The sequence below is a fragment of the Fistularia commersonii genome, chromosome 35 (genome assembly GCF_037954325.1).
Source record: "Fistularia commersonii isolate RoL2024-O1a breed Wild chromosome 35, RoL_Fcom_v1.0, whole genome shotgun sequence".
NCBI classification, from domain to species: domain Eukaryota; kingdom Metazoa; phylum Chordata; class Actinopteri; order Syngnathiformes; family Fistulariidae; genus Fistularia; species Fistularia commersonii.
In genome coordinates this window covers 3554386-3577080 of record NC_141318.1, presented here as the reverse complement: position 1 = coordinate 3577080, position 22695 = coordinate 3554386, and the positions used below count along the sequence as shown (strand labels likewise).

The window sequence follows — 22695 nt, the reverse complement described above, 5'->3', positions numbered from 1 at the left end:
ATGATCACTTAGCACAAGAAATTAGTAACAGACACACAAATGTTGACAAAAACACTGTACATTGGAGATGTAGTTCATATAGCAAAAGTGTTTAAACATTTTAATAGTGACACAAAGAGAGACAGTAATACGGTCTGAGTGCAGAGGATGTTAGCAGTCAGTGAGGCTCAACAGTCTCACCGCATGTCTCTTCTATTGCATGTCTATTTGAACAGTAAATTTGAAAATCCTGGGATTTTGAATAAAAAACAACCAAAAACTGGTGAAGATAAATGAAAAATACCTTTATAGTGCAAATCACTGATGAACAAAAAAATTTAATAATTTGTGTATTTTACACTTTTATCTTTCCAAGATTGGCAAGTGAGGCACTGCCTCTCCTGCCTCCGCTGACTGCACGTAACTGTAACAGTCACAGGTATGGTTTTATTGTTTTGAGAGCAGCTCGTTCAGCCCCTATTAGAACGCGGTTGAAAAGGCAATGATGACAAGAAAGTATGCATATCATGATATGCATCCACATACGCAAAATTTGCAAGAAAACTGCATAGAAAGTTTGAAAGAGCGTTAAATTTAAGATTCTGTTTATTGTCACATGTACAGTGTAGAAAAGTGTGGAAATGTGTTTCCCTGTACAGTGAAATTCCTACTTCACTGTCCGCAGAGCATTTGGATATGTTGTATGAAACACATAGCAGATATATGTAAATCAACTAACATTTTTGCAAAAATCTAATTTGAAAAAATCTTAATGATTATTACAAAATTGAATCAGAATAGTAAATCTATTTAGTATTTTTAAATGCCTTTAATTTAAATGCAATGGAATGCAAAAGGCATTCATAAGTATGCAAGTTAAATTGCCATTCAGATTAAGCCCCCCTCAAAAAAAAACAAAAAAAACAAAACATACATATTTCATTATATTTCCATCCTGATTGTGTCATTGTTGTTGCATGTAAAAAAAAAAAGCAGTCTCTAAAATAATCCACACTAATATTTCTTTTGTGTCACCGCAGCAAACAGGTGATGTTCAGTTTAATCTTGATTATTTATTCATTTATTTTCTTTATTTTTATTGAAAATATGTAATATAAAAAGGCAAAACAAATTAATAAACAAACATGGCTTAATAGAATCGAATGTCAACGATATTAACAGGCATGAGGAAACATAAGGACATAAGGACATTCGTTTTGTATGCAAACAATAAACTATAAGAATAAATAAGATTAAAGGCCTGTGAGTAATATTAAATTTTAGAAACAAGAAGAAAAATAATCAAATAATATAATATAATAAAAATAATAATAATAATAATAATAATTAAAATAATAAAATTAATAATAAAAATAAATGGGGACGTTCAGTTTAAAGAAGTCCTACTGGTCGCATTGTTCGGGTCTCACTCCAATGCTAAACCAACTTCAGCAGCGCTCTCAGCTAGTTGCTATACAATTAGCCAACAACCTTGTAAAGAGAGTCCCATGACATTTTCGACACAAATATCAGTTCAGCAGCCTTAAAAATTGATTCGTCACGTTTTTCTCGCGTTTAAGGCTGTTTGGCTGAAGTAAAAAATAAAATAAAAACGAAAAAAAACAAAAAAAAAAACAGGAAGTCAAATGGAACTACATTTCCCATCGGCTAGCGCGGTAAACGTGTTTTTGTAGGAAGTGCTCCTTGACAGAGCGTCCGTGTCATCCGGTTGAGTGTTTGGAAGGCTGAAGCTGGACGGGGGAGCAGCGGCGTACAGGCTCGCCGCCCGGGGACGAAGCGGAAAACTGGATGAAAACCGAAGGAGACCCCGACGTGAACACGGTGAGTTGTGGGGGGCGGGAAGGAGAGCGAAAGGGGGGCGTTTAAAAGCTGCCAGCCCTTGAATGTGAACGGGAGGAGGGGCTGTTAGCCCCCCTACCCCCTGACAGGGAACATAAACCGTCATGTTAGCTAACGGGCCGAGCATTCCCGCCGTGCCTGACATGTCCGGTGGTAAACGGGCACCGTCTGCGGGCTACCTTTAGCCAATTTCAGTCTGTGCATGACCCGAAACAGAGCGGTTGTTGTCCGCCTGTTCACCTCCCCCTTTTTCGCGCCCCTCCTCCTTCCCCACGTCCGTCTCCTGAAAGGTCCGCATGACAGAATAGTCTTCTTCGTTTACTCTCAATGGGGGAGTCGCTGCACCATTGCAGTGTTGTTGTTGTTAAGTAACTCCATTTCTGGAGTTAAACATTAGGAGTACGATCCACTTATCTTGCAGGTGAGACTTTGTGAATTGCAAAAAAATAACACCTGTTTTTTTTTTGTGGGTGATAGAAACCCCTCCTTTATCATGCCCACTGTGTCAGTTTAGTGAAAGTTAAGAAGCCTGCAGGAGAGACTTAATCAGATTTTGTAAATCTGAACATGAGGGAGGGCTCAACTTTGACAGAGGCAACACAACATGTTTACACTTTGACTTTCTCTCACTGATAGAACAGCACTTTTGGAACGGTGGTATTGATTCCAGCCATATCTACGTCAAAGTATTCATGAAGCAGCGCAGAGGATAAAATGGATCATTCACTCCCACAGCCCAAACAGTTATCAGGTTATTTGTAGACCTCGTCCATAGGTGTGAATGAGAGGTCCCATGTGCTCCCGTGATTAACAGCCGTTGAAATCTGCCTCTCACTCTGCCAGCTGGGATTGTCTAATCCAGGGGTCGGCAACTTTTACCACGCAAGGAGCCATTTGGAGCTGTTTCCCTGCAGTAAAGTAAACACTGGGAGCCACCCAACCCTTTTGGAATTTAAAATGAATTAACATGGCATATAATGACATTTTTTTTTTGCTTCTATGCTATGCATAAACAAAAGATGTGTTGCATTTTTTTTAAAATCAAGGAACAACTGCAGGGAAAATGAAATTACATTTCTGCATGCAACAAAACATTTTGCCCTGGGGCAAAAAGGCATTTGGTTGAAGGTTACTTTTAAGCAAAATACTCAATGTCTATTTGAGTATTTTATTTTCTTTTTTGAGTATTTAATTTTGAATAAAAATGAATAAAGTAAAATGAAATACATTTTAATTAAATACTCGTTAATTATTTTCAAAAGCCGCGGGTTTCCGAACCCTGGTCAAATCGCGCACATTTTTCCAGATTATTAAAAAAAACACGAGTCATGAATTAAGCATAATTTTTTTTTTTTTTTTTTTTTAAATGGTGGTCCCGGTGCAGCCACCAGTCCCAGCCTGCACAGTCTGCTGCCCTTCCTGGCGCGGCCATGAATAAACAACCAAGCAAGGAGAGCCTCAAGGACAAGGTGAAGGGGATCTTTGGGCTGGGACCCCCCCGCCCTCCAAGCAAGCAGAGCGAAACCAAACTCTCGGAGTTCATAATCACAACAGATATTATTAAGGTACGTGGGGGCGAAAGGTCTGAGCGCCAGACATTAAAAAAATCAGCACTTTTCACCCCCCGTCATGACCTTCATCTCCCCCCTTTTATTGTCCAGGAGCTCCAGCCTGACTGCGGCCTGAGCAATCGCGTTCGCACCATGAACCACGTCTGTGAGCTAGCCAAAACCAAAAAATTTGAGGAGGTGGGTCCGCATTGGGCGGCGTGATGGAAATCTGTGCGGCTGCGGGACGCGCAAGCTCTCATCGGAGCCTTACTTGTTTGCATGTGCGTTTCAGCACGGCGTGGAGGCCGTGTGGAAAGCCGTGGAGGATATGCTGACGCCGGAGCAGCCGCCCGAGGCCAGGCACGCTGTCCTGCAGCTGCTCCGGGCCATCATCCAGGGACAGGTCCTGATGCCCAGTAAAGCAAAATCCATAAAGGTGGCGACGCCTCTCGCCGTTGCTGAGTGGAAAATGTTTGTGCGCAGGGCGAGCGCCTCGGCCCACTGAGGGCGTACTTCTTCAAGGTGATCAGAGACTATCAGCCGTGCAACGAGGACCTCTCCGACCGGCTGGAGGTCTTCAAGGCCCTGACGGAAAACGGGAAGGACATCACCTATTTGGAGGAGGACATAGGTGAGGCGTCGCCATGGAGGTAAATGTTTGTATCAGCAAACAATGGAAGGTTATGTGACAGACGCACACACACAGCAATTAACTTCACAAGCTTTTTTTTTTTAATTTATTTTCCACATTATCTCAGGTGAGTTTAGTTAATTCTTTTTTTTTTCAGATTTTAATTTGATTAAAAGTAATCATTTTTTTTCCACCTGTTTTCTTTCCCGCCTAGCCCGCTTTGTTCTCCTGTGGATGGAAATCGGTCTCACCTCTGACTTCCTTCACGTTCTTGTAAACCTGGTGAAATTCAACAGCTGCTACTTGGACCAGAATGTCTCCATCATGGTCCAGTAAGTCGAGGAAACGCCGGGAAAAAGTGTTTTTAACACTGGCCGCTCCCTCACCTGTTTACTCCTACCGTCTGCAGGAAAATCTGCCTCCTGTGCAACAGAACCACATCTTCGACGGACATCGAGGTAGGTGGGCTTTACAAGGTTTTGGGTATATGAACTTTTCTTTCCTGACGAAGAGCCCATAGATGCTGAGTTTGAAAAGGCAGTTGAAAAACGGCGATGACATTCACGCCGTGGCGGCGGTTCCACGTCTCCTTGTTTTCCCGGCTCCTGCCTCGGTTCTCTCCAGGTTCTCCGTCTTCCTCCAGCAATCGATCGGTTCCTTGTCCAAAGGTGTGACCGAGAGCGTGAATGGTTGGCTGTCTCCATCTATGGCTTTGTGATTGATAAGTTACCTGTTGAGGTTCAACCCTGTCCCAGATGATGAATGAATGCATTTATGCTGCTGTGCAGTGGAATGTTTAAATCATTCACAGATACAGCAGCTTTTCTTTACACCCTTTCTTAAGTGTGTGTGTGAGTGTTAAAAAAGTTATTTGAGGGATGCAAGACTTTTTTTTTTTTCCTTATTTATATGTGTCTATATAGCACATTAATTCAGATGAGTTCCTCTGTGTGTGTGTGTGTGTGTGTGTTTGCTTGCTTGCATGCATGTTCCCCAGGTGGCTCTACAAGTCCTGGACGCGGTGGTTTGCTACAACTGCCTGCCCTCAGACTCCCTGACGGTCTTCATCATCACACTGTGCCGTACAGTCAATGTCAAAGAGTTCTGTGAGTCATGCTGGAAGGTAGGAGAACAAACAAACACATACACACACATACGTCGAAAAAACAAAACAATTTATAGATACATATATATGTATATGCATCCATATATATGTATAAATATGTATATACACACGTATATATATATGTGTGTGTGTGTGTATATATAGATGTATGTATATATATATATATGTATGTATATAGACAGTCTGTGTTTTAAAATAAACAAAATTATCCATAATTTTTGAGCAGACGTTCCTTCTTTTGCATATAAACAGATTCATTCAGAATCAAACAGATTCTGATACTTTGTTTAAAAAAGGGAAAACATTCGTAGTAAATTGTCACTCTAAAACATTTTGCAGCCCCTCGGGCCAAATCCGGCCCGTTTTGCTTTTTTAACCGGCCCGCCAAACAACGTTCTTTGAATATTTTAACAGGTATTTTCAATCAGTATTGAATTTAGAAACACCTTATTTTTTTCCTTTTGTTTGTTTGTATATGGATAATTCCATTCAAAATTATGTCAGTAAATTTATATGATCATTAATCGTTTTAAAGTTGAAACGAAACGCCAAAAAATTAAAATATTTAAATTGCAATTTTAATTTTGTTCAATTCCATGATACCTAGTTAGGCTGCGCATAAAAATTAAATTTGAAATGTGGCCCGTCAGCCAAAATAATTGCCCACCCCTGCTCTGATATCTCTTGAAAGGTATAATATCACCTTAAAAATAAGTGTAAAGCTTTTTTCTCAAGAGTAGCAACAAGTCTGTGAACGGTCACCCGTCAAGCCCCGACACACACACACAGCGTGTCATCTCTGCTGTTTCTGTCTCTTCCCAGCTGATGAGGAAGGTGTTGGGGACCCACCTGGGCCACAGCGCTATTTACACCATGTGCCGCATCATGGAAGAGAGGTACGACCCCACCAACACATGAGGTTTCACACTCAGGCTGCTGAGTCTCTAACATCCGTCATTGCCGGCAGGGTCTACATGGAGGACGCGGCGCTGCTGAGGGGGGCCGTGTTCTTCGTCGGAATGGCGCTGTGGGGGGCGCACAAGCTGGCGGCGTTGAAAAGCACGCCCACGCTGGTCCTGCCGTCTTTCTTCAAGGTACGTCACACACGACCACAGGGAATGGGGGTCATGTCACTCCAAAAGGGGGAAGGTTCTTTCTGAGCTCTGTTTTTAAACAAGAAAGAGACAATCATGGCCTTGTTTTTTTGTTTGTTTGTTTGTTTTCTATCTCGCCAACATCAGGCCATGTCTTGTGCCAACGAGGTGGTGTCCTACGAGATCGTCCTCTCCATCACCAGGCTCATCAAGAAGTATGGCAAGGAGCTGCAGGTGGTCACCTGGGACGTCCTGCTCGGCATCATAGAGCGGCTGCTGCAGCAGATCCAGGTGCGTGCGCGCACCGGCACACACCGCCATAGCAAAAAAAAAAAAACACCGGGCGAAACGGCGGTTGAACCCGACGGCGCGGCCTTTGTCGGCAGACAATCGGAAGCGCGGAGCTGAAAGCCATCGTCTACGAGCTGCTGACCACGGTGGAGGAGCTGTACGAGCAGAACAGCTACCACGGCTCCACGGAGAAGTTCTTCGGGCTGGTGGAGAAATGCGCCGACAAGAGACCTGTCAGTTGGTTTGTCGTCGTCGCACCTTAACGCCGGCCCCGTCCGGCGCCACGGCGTCTGACCCGCTGCGCTTGTGTGCCAAAGGACGCCTCGGTGCTGACCCTCATCTCGTACCGGGCCCAGTCCATCCAACCGGCCAAGGACGGCTGGATTCAGAGCCTCTACCGCCTCATGGAGAAGTTCTTCAAGTAGGGTGAAGCCACAGATGCCTGAGCTCATCTGTCCGACCCCTCGCTGACCCAGGTTCTGTTTTCCACCCAAAGGAACGAGAGCCGCAGCGTGATAAGGATCAAGGTGCTCCACATCCTGTCCTTCGTCCTCAGCACCAACCGGCAGCTCTATGAGGTCTGTTCACGCCGCGCACAACGCTCGTTCCACTGTCGACGGGATTTGCAACACCGTAAATTGCAGAATGTGGAAGCCAGAGGGGTGGGCTGATGCTGGACTTGTGCTAAGCTAACTAGCAACAGGCTCTTCTACTTCAAAAACAGCCATCCCAAATGAATACAATAAGATTTAACTTTTTTTTTTTTCCGCTTTTGACTTTTCCCAGGACGAGCTGATTGAGATAGTGGTGATCCCCCAGCTCACCGGGATCGCCGAGGACAGAGACCTGGCCGTCAGGAAACAAGCCACTCAGCTCCTGGTGGACCTCGCTGAGGGCTGCAACACCCATCACTTCACCAGTCTGCTGGACATCATTGAGCGGGTAAGTGCGCACACACACACACACACACACACACACACACACACATTACATTACATTGCATTTGGCAGACGCTTTTATCCAAAGCGACTTACAATAGAGGACATAGGGACTGCAAATACACTTGTAAATACACGATGCACAGGAAATATACAGAACAGTAAGCTTGGGTTAGTGAGTTTTTTTTTTTTTTTTTTTTTGACAAAGACATACACAAACATACACACACACACACTGCATAGCCTAACTTGCTGCCTAACCTGATCTGGGGCATCAGCGCAGTAAAAAGTCCTGTAAGAGAACAGTTTTTACCTATTTCTTGAAGGTTGAGATAGATGATGCTAGTCTTGTTGCTTCTGGAAGTTTGTTCCACCACTGAGGTAGTAGAACTGAGAACAGTTTTGCCTGAGATCGCTTAGAGCGAGCAAAAGGTACTACTAGTAGTACACACAAAGCATAACTTGCACAGTCTTTTAGCGTTTCGCATTTTCTTCTGGAGGGGAAAGTTTGAGTTTTCTCTTTGTCTCTAGGTGGCCAGCCGCTCTCTGGTGTGCTCAGGGTCTCTAGAGGTTTCAGAGAGGGACCCCACAGCAGAGTCCCCTATGGAGGACGTCAGGACTGCAATACTGGGACTCCTGGAGATCCTCCAGGTGCTCTGTGTGTCCTGGGAGGCACTTCTTGAATATCACTTTGACGGAAAGCGCATTATAAATAAGATTGATAGATTTATTATCATCACTGGTTGGATGCCTGTATGAGGGGCCAGTGATTGACAGGTGATTAAATCCTGCTTCTCTTCAGGGTCAGCTGGGCTCAAACCTCCTCTCCCACTGATAATCAATAAATGATTGGTTCTTCTTTGGTTTATTTTTTATCTTTTCATTTATTTTTTTTCTAAAAGTCCAAAAACATATCGTTACTCCAAATATAGGGTGTTTATAGTTCTGCAGAGTCTTGTGCAATTCAAAATTGTGACATATGATATGTGCAAAGATGGCATTGAAACGTTGTCCCTGTTTTGCGATATTTTTTTTTCCTTTTTTTTCTTTTTCTGTTTTTATTTATTTACTCACTCACTTATTTATTTGAGTCTCTGTTTTTGAGGGTTTTTTATGTTTTGTGACCTCCCGACAGAGCAAGCTTTACAGTCTCCCCGCCAGCCACGCTAGTCGAGTCTACGAGCTGCTCATCAGCCACCTGCAGCTCCACTACAAGAACAAATACTGCTCCGCCATCGCGTCCAGTATCAGACTGCAGGTACGTGAGGCTCATTGATCTGGGAGGGGTGGTGGTTGTGAATGATGGCTTCCTGTATTTTAAAAAAAAAAAATAGATGTCCAAAGTGTGTAAATATCCCTCTGCCCCATCAGGTATTCGACTTCTTCCTCACGATGCGGGCAGACTCTCTTCACCGCGTGGGCGTCCCCAACAAAGATGGAGTCATGAGGTTTAGCCCTTACTGCTACTGTGACATAGGGTGAGCGCGCACGCACGGTCGCTTCACGGAAACAAGTCCATTTGTTAACCACAAAACGGCTGATTCCCCGTATTATTTCAGAGAGCCAGAGAAGAGGGTCAGTGAAAAGAAGGCGCCAGGCTCGACGTCTCCGCCCGCCAGCACCCCTGCTCCGCCCGCCGCTCCTCCCCCCTCCACCGCCTCCATCCGCTCCGCCTACCTGCCCTACTCGCCTGCCTTTAGCGTCCTACTGCAGTGCCTAAAGATGGTACTTGTATTTTATCATCAGTTAGAACGCTACCACTGAGCCCTGGTTTGTTGCGATTGCACGTATAATCTTTTTTTCTTTTCTATTTTAATTTGTTGTTGTTGTAACCATCTCTTGAAGGAGACAGACTGGAAGGTGCTTAAGCTGGTTCTGGAAAAGCTGCCGTGGACGCTGCAGTACAAGGTTCTGCTGCTCACCTCGCCGTGCAGCTTGGACCAGCTCTGTTCTACGCTCTGCTGCATGGTAACCCGCACACACACACACACACACACACCATAAATTTGTCTATATGTTACCTGTTTGGGTTAAACGCCGCTTATCACCCTCACGTGAGCTAGGATTGACCTGTGAGCAGCATAAGCAGAATGTTTGCTCCTGGAGTCCTATCTTCTGAGTGTCGCGCACCTTTTCACCGGTGCCCAGGTGACGGACCGGCTGATCTCGGAGCGGTTGAAGAAGACCCCCGAGGGTTTTTCTCGGACCGACGTCCAGCTGGCGGTGGTCCCCGTGCTCACGGCGATCACCTCCTACCACAACTACCTGGAGCAGTCAAGACAGGCGAGCGAAGAAATAGTCTCCGTGCCGGCGCGCTAAGCCTCGTGGATCATTTGACGCCTGAATATCTCTTCCCCGCAGAGAGAACTCGTTCAGTGCCTTGAGACCGGCCTCATCTACCGCTGTGCCAAACAGTGCGTGGTGGCCCTCACCATGTGCACGGTGGAGATGCCCGACATCATGATCAAGCTCCTTCCCGCTCTCATTGTCAAGCTAACCCACATCTCCGCTACCGTCACCATGGCCTCCCCAATGCTGGAGTTCCTCTCAAGTGAGTATCAAAGATACTCTTCTGCAGTTCCGTCGCGGCGCACATTTTAGCATGTTAGCTATGCCACCACTCTAAGTGCGAGGATGCCGCTTAACCTCACATTTTCTACTATAGCCCTCGTGCGGCTGCCGCATCTCTATGCCAACTTCGTAGCCGAGCAGTACGTCAGTGTGTTCGCTATTTCACTCCCTTATACCAACCCGTCCAAGTAAGCGTGCATGCAAACACACACACACACACACACACACACACACACACACTTACTGCCTTGGATCTTGGTGCTAACATACAACTGTGTCTTCTTTTCGTCTGGCCTCGCCCAGGTTCAACCAGTACATCGTATCCTTGGCCCACCATGTGATCGCCATGTGGTTCATTCGCTGCAGGCTTCCCTTCCGGAAGGACTTTGTCCAGTACATCACCAAGGTGCGCGCTTGCCTTGTCTCCTGTAATGGATACTAATCTAAATATTCCTAGTTGTTATGTGAATTAGAAATGCAGTCCCAAGTCCCGAGCAGAGGATTGTGGCAGGAAATGGCTCTTTAAGCTGGATCTGATTCTTGTCTGTGACACAAATCTGACTTGGGGATATCACTTTGTGCGTGCGTGTGTGTGTGTGTGTGCGTGTGCGTGTGTGTGTGCGTGCGCGCGCGCGCATGTTCCTTTACATTGATGGCCTGACCGTCTCCCTAGGGTTTACGTTCCAACGCTCTGCTGCCGTTCGACGACGGGCACGAGCAGAGCTCTTTTCGTGCCCGGAGCACCAGCCTCAACGAGAGGCCCAAGAGGTAAAGCGCACGTGAGGACACTTGCATGCATGCACACACAAACACACGCGACACACGCACAAACACACACATGTGCGCACTTCACGCCAAGCGAGCACACGGCCATTGCCGTGTGCTAAGGTTGGGGTTGCCAAGGTAACGGGACTCAGCATGAATATTGTGGCGTGATGTGTGCTGTGACTGCTCAGGTTGCCATGGTGACCATTAGCTCATTTTAACTCATTTTGCTCACATTTTTTTACAGTTTGCAGTTTTTGACTCCCTTTTCTAACGCAACGCCGTCCCAGTACTAAACCCGCCATTTCCCCATTTTCCTGTGCGGTGAAGAAAACACCTTCCTGTGTAGAATCATTTAATCGGAGGCCCTGCAATGAAGCCTAATCCGACTGAGATTGAGCATCTCCGCTGCCAGGGCGGCGCCATGTACCGTCACTGTCCCTTCTTGCATGTTGTTACTCAGGTGTTTGTGTAAACCACGTACGACATGGGCGCACACGTTTATACGTAATCTTGTCGGCATGTTAAAAGCCAAGCGGGGCCTCCGTCCTTCCATTGGGAGCCCCCGCGCCGGGGCGACGCCGTCAGCAGTGCAGCATGTGCGCAGCCCCCCTACCCCCCTCAAAAAAAATCATGTTTTTCACACAAAGATGCAGAAAAGGGCATCCTGTCCGTTACGATTTTAGATGTTTAGCAGCCCATGTGCGTTCAATAGCCTCGAGGTAACTCTGCACAGGTCGTGTAAACAACAGCTAACCCAGGGGAGATCTCGGGACTTCTGGCGCCACGGATAACCACGATAGTCACTGCGGTAAAAGCCCATCAGGGAGTAACGGACCAGTGACCCCCCTCCTCCCCCTCCGACATGTGTGGAGCCTCCTCGTAGTTTGGGACGCAGACCTGAGACTCCATTTCCTCTGCTGCTCTGGTCCTGGGCTTCTCTGTGCATCTGCTGTGTGAAATACTGTTGATTTTGTTTTGCTCTCCTGAACAGCGTGTGTGTGTGTGTGTGTGTGTGTGCGTGTGCGTGTGTGTGTGTTCACATATTTTTCCAGTAGTTTTTTTTATTTCTTTAACCCCCCACTGATGTAGCTTGTGTGTTTATATTTTCCTCCTCTTTTTTTTTTTTTTTTTTTTTTTTCGGTTGATGTGTATCTGCTCCTCTTCTCCTCGGCTCTCCTGTGACCTGAATCATTGTGTTCACTGCTGTTAATTTTCACCTTGTTTTTGTTTTTCTTTCAACTTCTTCATTTGGTCCCGCGCCCCCCCTCCCCCTGCCTCCTGCCTCCTGCGGTTGGGCGCCTGGTCGCGGTTATGGTCGCGGGGTCGTGGTCGCGTCGCCCTGGATCCTTCCCACGTTGCTCCCGACCCCGTCCACCCCTCTCCCTTCTCCTGTGACCTTTGACCTTTGCGGCCCTGTCTCCTCCGCCCGCCCCCCCCACCCGAACGGCGCGTGCGGCTTGGTCACCTGCTCGTGTTGCTCTGGGGTTGTTTTTCCGGGGGCGGGGCGGTGGGGCGAAAACTCCTCCCGTCTCCCGGCACACCTCCACGCACCACCTCACCTTCCTCCCTCCAACCCCCGCCGCTCCCGAACCCCGCCGCCGCCTTTACGACGCCGCTGCGCCCACGACCCGACCCGAACCCCCCTCCCCGCCCAGCCTGCGGGCGGCCAAAGTGGCGAAGGCGTCGGCGGTGGCCGCCGCTAGCAGCAGCTCTCCAGTTAAAGAGCTGAGGGACCTGTCAGCCATGGACGCTTTCCGCTCCCGCAGCATCAGTGTCTCGGAACACGCGGTCCGCAGGTTAGAGAAGAGCTTCCTGGGTAAACAAACAAACAAACAAACAAAAAAAAAAAAACAACAACCCGAACACCGCCTCGGTTGCTTCCTCCATGGGATGGTCGACCTGGTGTAGGGTGATTGTGATGCGGGGCCGTCGGGAGGGCGGGCTCTGGGTGGTGTGTGTTGCCAGGGACACCAGCGGGTGTTGCATGCTGGAGAAAGGTTTGTGTGTCCACCTCTCCTTGGTTTGGTTTGTGCGGCCAACATACATGCGCTTTGTTTGTTTTTAATCCCTCTGCATGATGTGTTGACAGACGTGGCGAAACATCGCGCCCCACGTCGATGTTTTTTGATTTTGCTTTTTGAACGTGTGTGTGTTTTTTTTTTTTTTTTTTCCTGTGCCATTTGCTTGTTTGTTTGTTTGTTTGTTTTTCTTTTCTGCTGATTTTACTGCTGACAGCTATTGGCTTCACAACAAATGAATGGCCGGAGGGAATTTGGAGCAAAGCATGTGTTTCCATAGCGACGTGATCTCAGCTTTGATTGGCTACATATTAAAAAAAAAAAAAATCAGCGCTCCCATTTTTCCATGGCGCAGGGTGCACCTCTGCTTCCTGATCAGTGACAGGGATGAGAGCAACACGACAGTGCCTGACTGTATCTGCTACACATGTTTTATTTTGCTACACACTCACACACACACACACAAAGTACTGCGGCTGCTGTAACTACAGCGCTTTCCTAGCATGGGATTTTAAGGTCCTGCTGGGTTGACTTACACACACACACACACACACTCTTTGGGCCTTATGGTCCTTCACACACACTGATCGCCTCTCCTCCTGGCTGACAATGGCAGCAAATACACCGATCTGGCACTGCAGCTGTCTGATTGGCTCTCCGCCTGGGTGTGTCATCATGATCCCCCCCAACAGGTGGCGCTAAAAGTCCAACAATCTTGACCCCACGTGCACAAACTGTAAACAGAACTTCAAAATCAAAACTAGACCCCGACGAGCGGCTGCAGTGTAGATCCGCCAAATCCGCACGAAGCGCTGAAAATCTGCCATTTCCTCTGTACGGTTCGACAAAGCCCACTTCGCCTCGGGACAACACGACCATGCGTTTTAAATGTGTGTGTGTGTGAGAGAGAGACTCACTCTGTCGGGATTCTCTGAAATTCAATTCCTGGAAATAGTCGCTAAAGGTTCCATGTAATTGCAGTCATAAATGACGCTCCTTCTCATTGCTCTGTCTGTAATGGTCGTGTTGACCTGAGTGTGATGGTAAAGGGTGACCTGGAACAGTTGACGGAAGGTGAGCGCGAAGACACACACACACACACACACACACACACCGACGCCTGGGACCTGGTCTGGGTGACGGATCTGGAACACCTAGATGAATCTTAGTGGGGATAGAAATGTTTTTATTCAGATTAGTACTGCGCAGATGTGCTAAATTAGCGTTAGCGGTGTTGCAGACTGGCACGGCTCGGCCCTCGTCCCAGCGCCCGTCGGTGCGTCCCTTTGTTTGTTTTTGTTTGTTTTTGCACACGCGCCCCGGATGAGAATGCCCGTAATGCATGCGACATCGACGGGACCGCGAGCGTATTTTAGCCCTCCTGTTGCCGACGCCGTCGCTCGCATGCCTCCGCGACCTCGCGCTGCCACCCGCCTCCGCCTCCCGCTCACTCCTCTCTGTGCCGCAGGATGCACACCTCCACCACCACCTGCAGCCTGGGCTCCGCCGATGAGAACGCGGTGACCCAGGCGGACGAGGGGCTGAAGACGGTCCACCTGGAGCTCACGGAGACCTGCCTGGACATGATGGCCAGATACTGCTTCTCCAACTTCTCCGCTCTGCCTAAGAGGTCCGCCCAAGCCCCTTTCCCCCCATTCACTAGATCGTATCTATGTTTTTGACCATTTTTTTAACGCTCCCGCCACCTCCACAGGTCCCCGATTGCAGAGTTCCTGTTGGCGGGGGGGCGAAGCATGACCTGGCTGGTGGGCAACAAGCTGGTGACCATAACCACGAGCGGAGGGGTGCGAACGCAGGCCCTGCTGGGCCTGGATATGGCCGAGCGGCTCGGAGGAGGCGGAGAAATGACCAGGTGACGAACCCCTTTTTTATGGTTTCTAACGTTTTTATCGTTTCGTACCCATATACACTGCTCAAAAAAATAAAGGGAACACTTAAAAAACACATCCTAGATCTAAATGAATGAAATATTCTTATGAAATACTTTGCTCTTTACACAGTTGAATGTGCTGACAACAAAATCACACAAAAATGATCAATGGAAATCAATTGTATCAACCCATGGAGGTCTGGATTAGGAATCACACTCAAAATTAAAGTGTAAAAACAAACTCCAGGCTGATCCAACTTTGATGTAATGTCCTTAAAACAAGTCAAAATGAATCTGTGTTGCTTCCTGAGTGGACACTATGATTTCACACAAGTGTGATTGACTTGGGGTTACATTGTGTTGTTCAAGTGTTCCCTTTATTTTTTTGAGCAGTATACATATATATATATATATATATGCATTTTTTCCTCAGGTCGGATCCGTCGCTGCACACACGGATAACCAAAGAAGCGCCGGCCAAACTGGAGTCGCAGTCGAGTCAGCAGCACTACAGAGTGACGCGGATACGGGTTCGCTCCATGTCAGGTAAAGGAAGGGCCGGACGCTCCTCTCGTATTTTGTTACCGTACAAAGCGTCGACGTCACCCTGTTGGATTGTTGCGTTCCAGGCGGTCACGCGCTCCGCGCCGGCCCGACCCAGAGCCTCAGCCCGCTGGTGTCCCCCTCCGAGGGGGAGCTGGCCGCCCAGCTCTCCCCGTCCTCGGCGCCCGCCCTCGACGGCCTCAGCCCCACCTCCTCCGCCTCCGCCGCCTCCTCGGCGCCCCCGCCGCTCAAAGACAACCCCAGCCTGGCGGAGTTCGTGCCCATGCTCACGCAGGGGTGGGCGGAGATCTTCATCCGGAGGCCCTCTGGTAGGAGAGGTTTTTTTTTAAGTCACCCAAGCGGGTAGATTTTTTTCAAAACAAAGGCCATCATAACCCTGGATGATTCGCCGCGGCTTCAGATGAGATTTTACGAGCCAATTGTCGTCGCTGAAGAAGTACCGTATTTTCGCGACCATTAGGCGCACCGTATTTAAAGGCGCAATCTCACTTATGTGCCATTATTGTATCTAACACACACATAAGGCGCGCCTGATTATAAGGCGCGGGCTTTATATACAATCCACGCCCACACTTCCCCCTTTAATGGTGTCCCCTACTACGGCTGCCTTACAACAACAACACACACACAAGCATACAAGTGTGTGTATTTGAAAATAGAGCGGGAGCAAAACTGAGTTTGGTATTCACATTTTTTTTTTTTTTTTTTTACCGGTAATCGTTATCAATCAAACCCATCAAAGTCGTCATCCTCCGTTTCTGATTTGAACAGCTGCGCTAAATCTCCATCAAACATGCCAGCTTCACTTTCTTGATGCCGGCTTTTGCAAAAGCTCCAACAAAAGTGCCAGCGGACACATTAGCCCGGGCAGCTACAATCCATTCGCAAACTGTGGTGCCGCCTTCCACTCTTAGTGAAACTGTGGTCTCCGAGAAGACTTTTCCTTGTGGGATGTCGAAAGTGAGCGGCACCTCGTCCATGTTGGTGCTGTGGCCGGGCTGGATGTGTTTGTCCGTGATGTTTTCAGGGTTGTTAAAACAACGATGTTCTGCGTAACGCACAAACCCGTTCTTTTATTTACAATCAACGCTCACACTTCCCCCTTTACCGTTCTCATGGTGTCCTCTACTACGTCCGCCTTACAACAACAACACACACTTTTCTTGATCCAAACAAAAGATATTTATTGATTCCATCGGGAGCCTTTAGATGGAGATCTAATTGGAGCCGTTTGTCCCGGCGCCCGACAGGAAACACCAGCTGGCTGATGTGTCTGGAGAACCCGCCCAGTCCCTTCTCCTCGGAGCTGGGCAACATGCCCCTGCAGGAGCTGTCCAGCGTCCTCATGGCCATGGAGGGGGTGAAGGAGCCCCCCGTGCAGACGGCCAGCGCCCCGGCCAGCACCGCCGCCCCCGCGCCGCCCGTCACCGAGAGCTTCCCCAAACCTCACGGCGCCGTCGGGGGGAAGGCGCACCTGATCAAGCGCTCAAACACCGGTGAGCAAGTGTGTGTGTGTGTGTGTGTGTGTGTGTCCTCTGTCTGGTTGCAGATCCTCCCTGACACACCGCCTGCAGATACGACTTTCCAGGTCACCGCCCATCTTGCATCCTCTTTTCTTTTTCCTTTTTTTTTTCCCCCTCTTCCCCTCCCGGTGCGTCTCCTTCCTCCTGCAGATGTGCCTCTTCCACCTCTTCATCTAAACTCACCCGTCTTTTTTTTTTCCCCACCTTTTTTCCGCCGTTTGGTTTGCCCTTCCTTCCCGCCGCCGGTGCCTCCCGCTGGCAGTGGGCGGCTCTCTCTGGTCCCTGGGCCCGGGCTCTGCCCCGCAGGGCCCGACGGGGCCCCTGGCCCCCGGCAGGTTGCGCAGGAGCATTTCCTGGGCAGGTATCGTCCTCCACCTGGGTGTGTGTGTGTGTGTGTGTGTGTGTGTGTCCACCCCACCTTATAGTGTTGTTTCTTCTCACTTGTGAATCTGAGACCTCCATCACCTCCTCTACCCGGGGACAGTGGGGGTGGGAAGGAAACCCCGGGTTGTTTTTGCACTTGGTGCCGGATTTAAGATGGAATAAGGCGAGTTTGACTCCAACCATGGAGACTTGGGACCTTCTGGTCGGTCCTGGGCTGGACTCTGTTTCCCATGGGTACGCTGGTTGCTCTTAATGTCGTGCACGCGTGTGTGTCTTCGCTCGAGCGTGTGTGTGTCACCATCTTCCACATGTGTTTTTTACTTCCTTATCCCTCTTCCGCCTGCAGACTCGGCGGTGGTCCTGGAGGAAGGCTCCGGCGTGCACCCTGCGCACACGCCCTCCGACTGGCAGGAGAGCGAGGAGTTTGAACCCGTGACCTCCGACCCCATCTTCATGGCCGCCGACAAGTTCGTAAAAACCCCGGGTCCCGGGACGCTGAGCAGGGTACGATTTTTAACGTTTTTTTTTTTTTAAATGTTTTTCTCGGTGTAGCCCGTGGTCCTCAGCGTCTCCCCTCCCCTCCGCTCTCCAGTCCTCCTCCACCTCCAGCCAGGACGACGAGAAGTCCACCCTGGAGGAGGTGAGCGAGGGCGCCATTCCCATCGACCAGCCGGCCCTGGGGCCGTCCACCCCGGGCAGCCAGGGCCCCGAGCTCCCCTTCCAGAGCCACGGCCTCAACAAGTCCAGCTCCTCTCCCGAGCTGCAGACCCTGCCGGAGGCTTTCTCCAAGGCCGCCATGGAGTCGGAGACGGTCGCCGTGGAAGCGGCGCAGCCCCGTGTCCCGTCGGAGGCCAAGCCGCCGTCCCAGACGCCGTCCCAGACGCCGTCCCAGACGCCGTCGGAGAAAGACAAGGCGGAGGAGAGCGCCGCAGGGGACGCCGGCGGGCCTCAGAGCCTCGGGAGCGAGAGCCCGGCCGTGACGTCGTCGCAGAGCGGCGGCGGCGGCGGTGCCAGGATGAGGCTGGAGTTTCCTCCGGCGGCTCCGCTGGCCGGACCCATCTCTCCCGGCGGGGGCCACCGGCCGCGGGGCCACACCATCTCTGTGTCGGCCCCGTCCTCCAGGAGGGAGAGGAGGACGGAGAGGGACTCGTACCAGAGCCGATCCGGACCCACCAACGCAGAGAAGCTCTCAGGACTCAGCCCGAGGTAAAAACTCCCTGCGTCAACAAATAAATAAAAATTCCGTTTATTGCAATACTTTAAATAGTATAATAGGTTAGAATTTATTACTTATGATAATAAATAAGCAAATCAATGTTTAGCATAATAAATAATCATTATTGTTGATCATAATGATTTATAATGTGAGATCTTATAATAAATGATAATTTAATGCCCAATTTATTGTAATAATATAAATAGTATAATAGGTTAGAATTTATTACTTATGATAATAAATAAGCAAATCAATGTTTAGCATAATAAATAATCATTATTGTTGATCATAATGATTTATAATGTGAGATCTTATAATAAATGATAATTTAATGCCCAATTTATTGTAATAATATAAATAGTATAATAGGTTAGAATTTAACATTCATGATGATAAATTAGTAAATCAATACTTAGCAAAATAAATAATCATTGTTGATCATAATAAATCATAATGTGAGATCTTATAGTAAATAATAATTTAATGCCGTATTATAATGAAGAATAATTGTATATCATAAGAAATGATGAATGACATTTTTAACAATATATATACATTTCATATTTAATAGATAATAATTTAGCAATTTAGTGCCTCTGACTGTAGATTTCCTGCTTCACATTTCTGAATTTTGATTCAATTTTTGAATAATTTTGCCTTCCTCTCCTCTCGTCCCTCCTCGCAGCTTCGTCTTCCTCCAGCTCTATCACTCGCCCTTCTTCGGGAATGAAGCTAACAAGCCCCTGCTGCTGCCCAAGACGCAGGTCAGCCCTTCCGGCCTCCCCTTTCCGTCGGGGTCGATCGGACGGCGGGGAAGTTAACGGCGTCGGCCTCCCTCTCTCTGTCCTGCAGGTGATCGACCGGGCCGTGAAGGTTCTGGATCAGATGCCTCCGTACGACACCCATAAGATCGGGGTGGTCTTCGTCGGGGCGGGACAGGTGAGGAACCCCGCCCTTCCAAAACAAAAAAAAAAACAAAAACGGAAAGATGTCTATCAGCCATTTCTTGAAAGCGGAGCGTGGTGTCGGCAGGTGAGCAACGAGGTGGCCATCCTGTCCAACGAGTACGGCTCCAACCGCTACGCCGCCTTCCTGACGGGCCTGGGGAAGCTCATCCACCTGAAGGACTGCGACCCCGACCAGATCTTCCTCGGGGGGCTGGACCAGTACGGGGACGACGGGGAGTTCACCTACTGCTGGCACGACGACATCATGCAGGGTGTGTGTGTGTGTGTGTGTGTGTGTCCTCTTGCTCCCTCCAGGCGCTCACCCGTGTCTCCCTCCCACCCTCTCTTTCTGTCTGTCGGCAGCCATTTTCCACATCGCCACGCTGATGCCCAACAGGGAGAGCGACAAGGGCTGCTGCAACAAGAAGCGCCACATCGGCAACGACTTCGTCATGGTGGTTTACAACGACTCTGGGGAAGACTACAAGCTGGGCACCATGAAGGTCCGAGCCTGAGACCCGGGGTTTTAAAACAAAAAACAAAAAAATCTCAAATACGCTCAGATTTTGACCCTCTTCTCCGCCCTCGTCAGGGCCAGTTCAACTTCGTGGAGGTGATAATAAAACCCCTGGACTTCGAATGTAACCTGGTGACGCTTCAGTGCCGGAAAGGTGAGCCCGAGCGCCGCCGCCCTCTTTCCTGTCTCTTGTCCGTCGGCCGCTTTCAGCAAATCCGCCCCCTTTTTCCCCAGACCTGGAGGGGCTCGTCGACACCTCGCTGGCGAAGATCGTGTCGGACCGGAACCTGTCGCTGCTGGTCAGACAGATGGCGCTGCATGCCAATGTGAGTCGTTCCACCATCACACACACACACAGGTGCACACGTTTAGCGGCCGATATTGAGTGAAATGAGTGTGATGGCCCAGTTCTGCGCCGTGCATCCATTGGACGGAGGCATTCAATCAGAGAAGGAAAAGAGGTATTCACTTTTGCATTTCAGTGGGGAGAAGTCGTTTTTTTGAGGCTCTCAGCCCTGCAGAGGCAGGTGTTAGAACTTTATTCCTTTTCTGTCCAGGGAGAACGAGACTTTTTCAGAATCCCCGCTACATACATGCACGTTATGCTCGTGCCTGTTCATTCGTGCGTTTCCTTGATTCACAGCCCATCTTTTCTGCAGCTTTTTGTGCCTCTAGATTAGTCCTTTGCCTCCTCAGGCCAGCAAATCGCTCAAACGGGTGTAACTACAATTTTTTTTTTTTCTTTTTTATAGGTCTTTTTTCGGCGAATGGCAGTGAAATATTCACACGGGATGTTTTTAACGCTGCGTGTTTCACACAGATTACTGCTTATAATTGCATTTTCTGTCATTGTTCTCACAAGAGCTGATGTAAAAAGTGAAGTATTTCAGGTGTTTTTACGACAGGAGGGATCATTTGGGGGAAATAACTTTATACATTTCATTGTTTTAAATAAAATTTTTTTACCTTTTCTCATAATATTTCTCACGATATCAGGCCTTATGCTTGAGCTGCTGACCCTCCAGTGCTTTGACTCAACACACCCCCTTTAACAAGCTGAAGAAAACCCAATTTTCTGGTCATTAATCCAAAAATCTATTTTTTGGTTGCTGGCGATCTAACCTGATGATCAAGTTTTATTTGCTTTTCACAATTAAAAAAAATAAAGAAAAATACCTTCAGGATCAGATGTGACTGTCGAACATCAGCTAGAAATAATGATACCTTATAAAGTAATACTATAAAATAATAATGAAGCCCATTGTGCACACGCAGATGGCGTCCCTGGTGCACCAGTACCGAGCCAACCCGTCCGACGCCTACGCCTCCAAGTGGCTGGCGAGATTACGACACATAAAGAGGATCAGGACCAGGGTGAGGAGAACAAAAAAAAAAAAAAAGACACTCCGACGTGAAAGTCCGTCAGGTGAAGGTTTCCACAGGGTGATTGTGGCTCCGCTTCCCCTCCAGGCTCACGAGGACATCCAGTCTCGCTCCACGCCCGGCATCTCGCTGACCCAGGGACACGCACAGCCCAACAAGTCCTTCCAGCCGAGCGGCGCGCCGCCCGCTCCCGAGACCTCCGGACAGCGGAAGAGACTGGTGTCAACAGTAGATGATTTCACAGATTTTGTGTGAGGACTTTTTTTTTTTTTTTTTGCGCCAACCCCCACGTCTCCAGGACGGATGGACTTTTTGATTTCCCGCATGAGGGGGATCTCAGGATCGCCGTTCGCACACTGAAACCCATCAGGACTCTGCCAATGGGGGAGGAGGGGGGGAGGAAATCCTCCGCGTATGAAAAAGCTTATTTTGTGAAAATGTGAACAAGGTTTAAACGGAAAAAAAAGAAAACCTACGTATTTTTAGACAACGGTGATCGGACGACACTTTGCACGAGTTTGATGAAGAGATTCTAGTGCATCTGAGGGTTTTGTGCTTTTTCTCGCTCCAAAGTGCACCACTTGACAAATGTTGGTTACGAATAAATCTCTCCGGTGAATCCAAAGAAGCCGTTGCGAAAAGTGTTTTGGCGCCCGCCCAGACCACCACCAACACCGCGGACACGCCGCAGCTGTCAAAACTTTTATTCAACTTTGTCACGTGCAAAAGCATGAGAACCGATAACGGCTGCAAAAATACAGAGGGTGGCACGCGCACACACACACACACACACAGTCAACAAAGAGCTTGAGCAGTGAGCGTCTGCGATGCTAACCTGTTAGCACTGTGCGGGAATGTCCAGTCATGAGGGGGAGGAGGGTAGCTCCTGAGGAGCCTGTAGCTTCAGCGGGGACACCGGTTTATTCTACAGAAAGGTGTGTGTGTGTGTGTGTGTGTGTGTGTGTGTGACAATATGCACGTACCATTAGCTTTGGTAGGAGTGCTTCAGTTAAGACTATAGACACCATAATTAGGGGGATTGCAATAATAGTGCTTGAACTCTGCATAACAACTAATGATCATAAAAAGCACAAAATAAAAATATATATATATATAATATATGTACAGACCATAAAGCACCGAGATATACAGAAATGTACAATCACACAAAGAAAACTTTCTGCAAAATCCTGCAGATTGAAATCCTCCACATTATTATTTTTTTTCTAGCAATCAGATGGTCCGGAGGGGGGTTTGGGGTTGGGGTCCCCCTGCACGCCCCCCAAAAAACAACGCCGCAAGTGTGAGTCTATATTTGTTTGTTTTCCGCCACGAATATTATTCCTTAAAAAATCAAAAAAACAGCTTTGGTCTTGAGGCAAAGGGGGTCCCTGAGATTTGCCCACATGCAGGAAACACACCTGCCAATCATATTAAGACAATA

At 48.4% G+C, this 22695-nt stretch overlaps 1 protein-coding gene across 4 annotated transcripts; it reads left to right on the top strand.

Moving 5' to 3' along the window:
* Window positions 1-1692: 1692 nt before the first annotated feature.
* On the top strand, window positions 1693-21876 carry tsc2 (TSC complex subunit 2). 4 transcript variants are annotated; one of them, XM_086142891.1, is made up of 42 exons: window positions 1693-1821; window positions 3224-3404; window positions 3501-3587; window positions 3682-3792; window positions 3873-4020; window positions 4235-4352; window positions 4430-4478; window positions 5018-5143; window positions 5969-6042; window positions 6114-6240; window positions 6388-6531; window positions 6627-6764; window positions 6849-6952; window positions 7028-7109; window positions 7318-7473; window positions 8001-8120; window positions 8605-8727; window positions 8841-8947; window positions 9029-9194; window positions 9315-9437; window positions 9618-9752; window positions 9831-10020; window positions 10135-10228; window positions 10344-10446; window positions 10714-10808; window positions 12464-12604; window positions 14295-14456; window positions 14541-14699; window positions 15151-15263; window positions 15347-15589; window positions 16532-16777; window positions 17067-17165; window positions 17535-17692; window positions 17781-18394; window positions 19090-19168; window positions 19257-19343; window positions 19437-19623; window positions 19715-19854; window positions 19944-20022; window positions 20103-20194; window positions 21144-21242; window positions 21339-21722. In XM_086142891.1, the coding sequence occupies exons 2-42, from the start codon at window positions 3270-3272 to the stop codon at window positions 21504-21506; spliced, it is 5721 nt and encodes a 1906-aa protein (XP_085999017.1). In that variant the 5' UTR covers window positions 1693-1821; window positions 3224-3269; the 3' UTR covers window positions 21507-21722. The 4 variants fall into 4 exon arrangements, with proteins under 4 accessions (XP_085999017.1, XP_085999014.1, XP_085999016.1 ...); XM_086142888.1 differs by lacking the exon at window positions 17067-17165 and having other exon boundaries at window positions 21339-21876; XM_086142890.1 differs by lacking the exons at window positions 12464-12604; window positions 17067-17165 and having other exon boundaries at window positions 21339-21876.
* The last annotated feature ends 819 nt before the right edge of the window (window positions 21877-22695 follow it).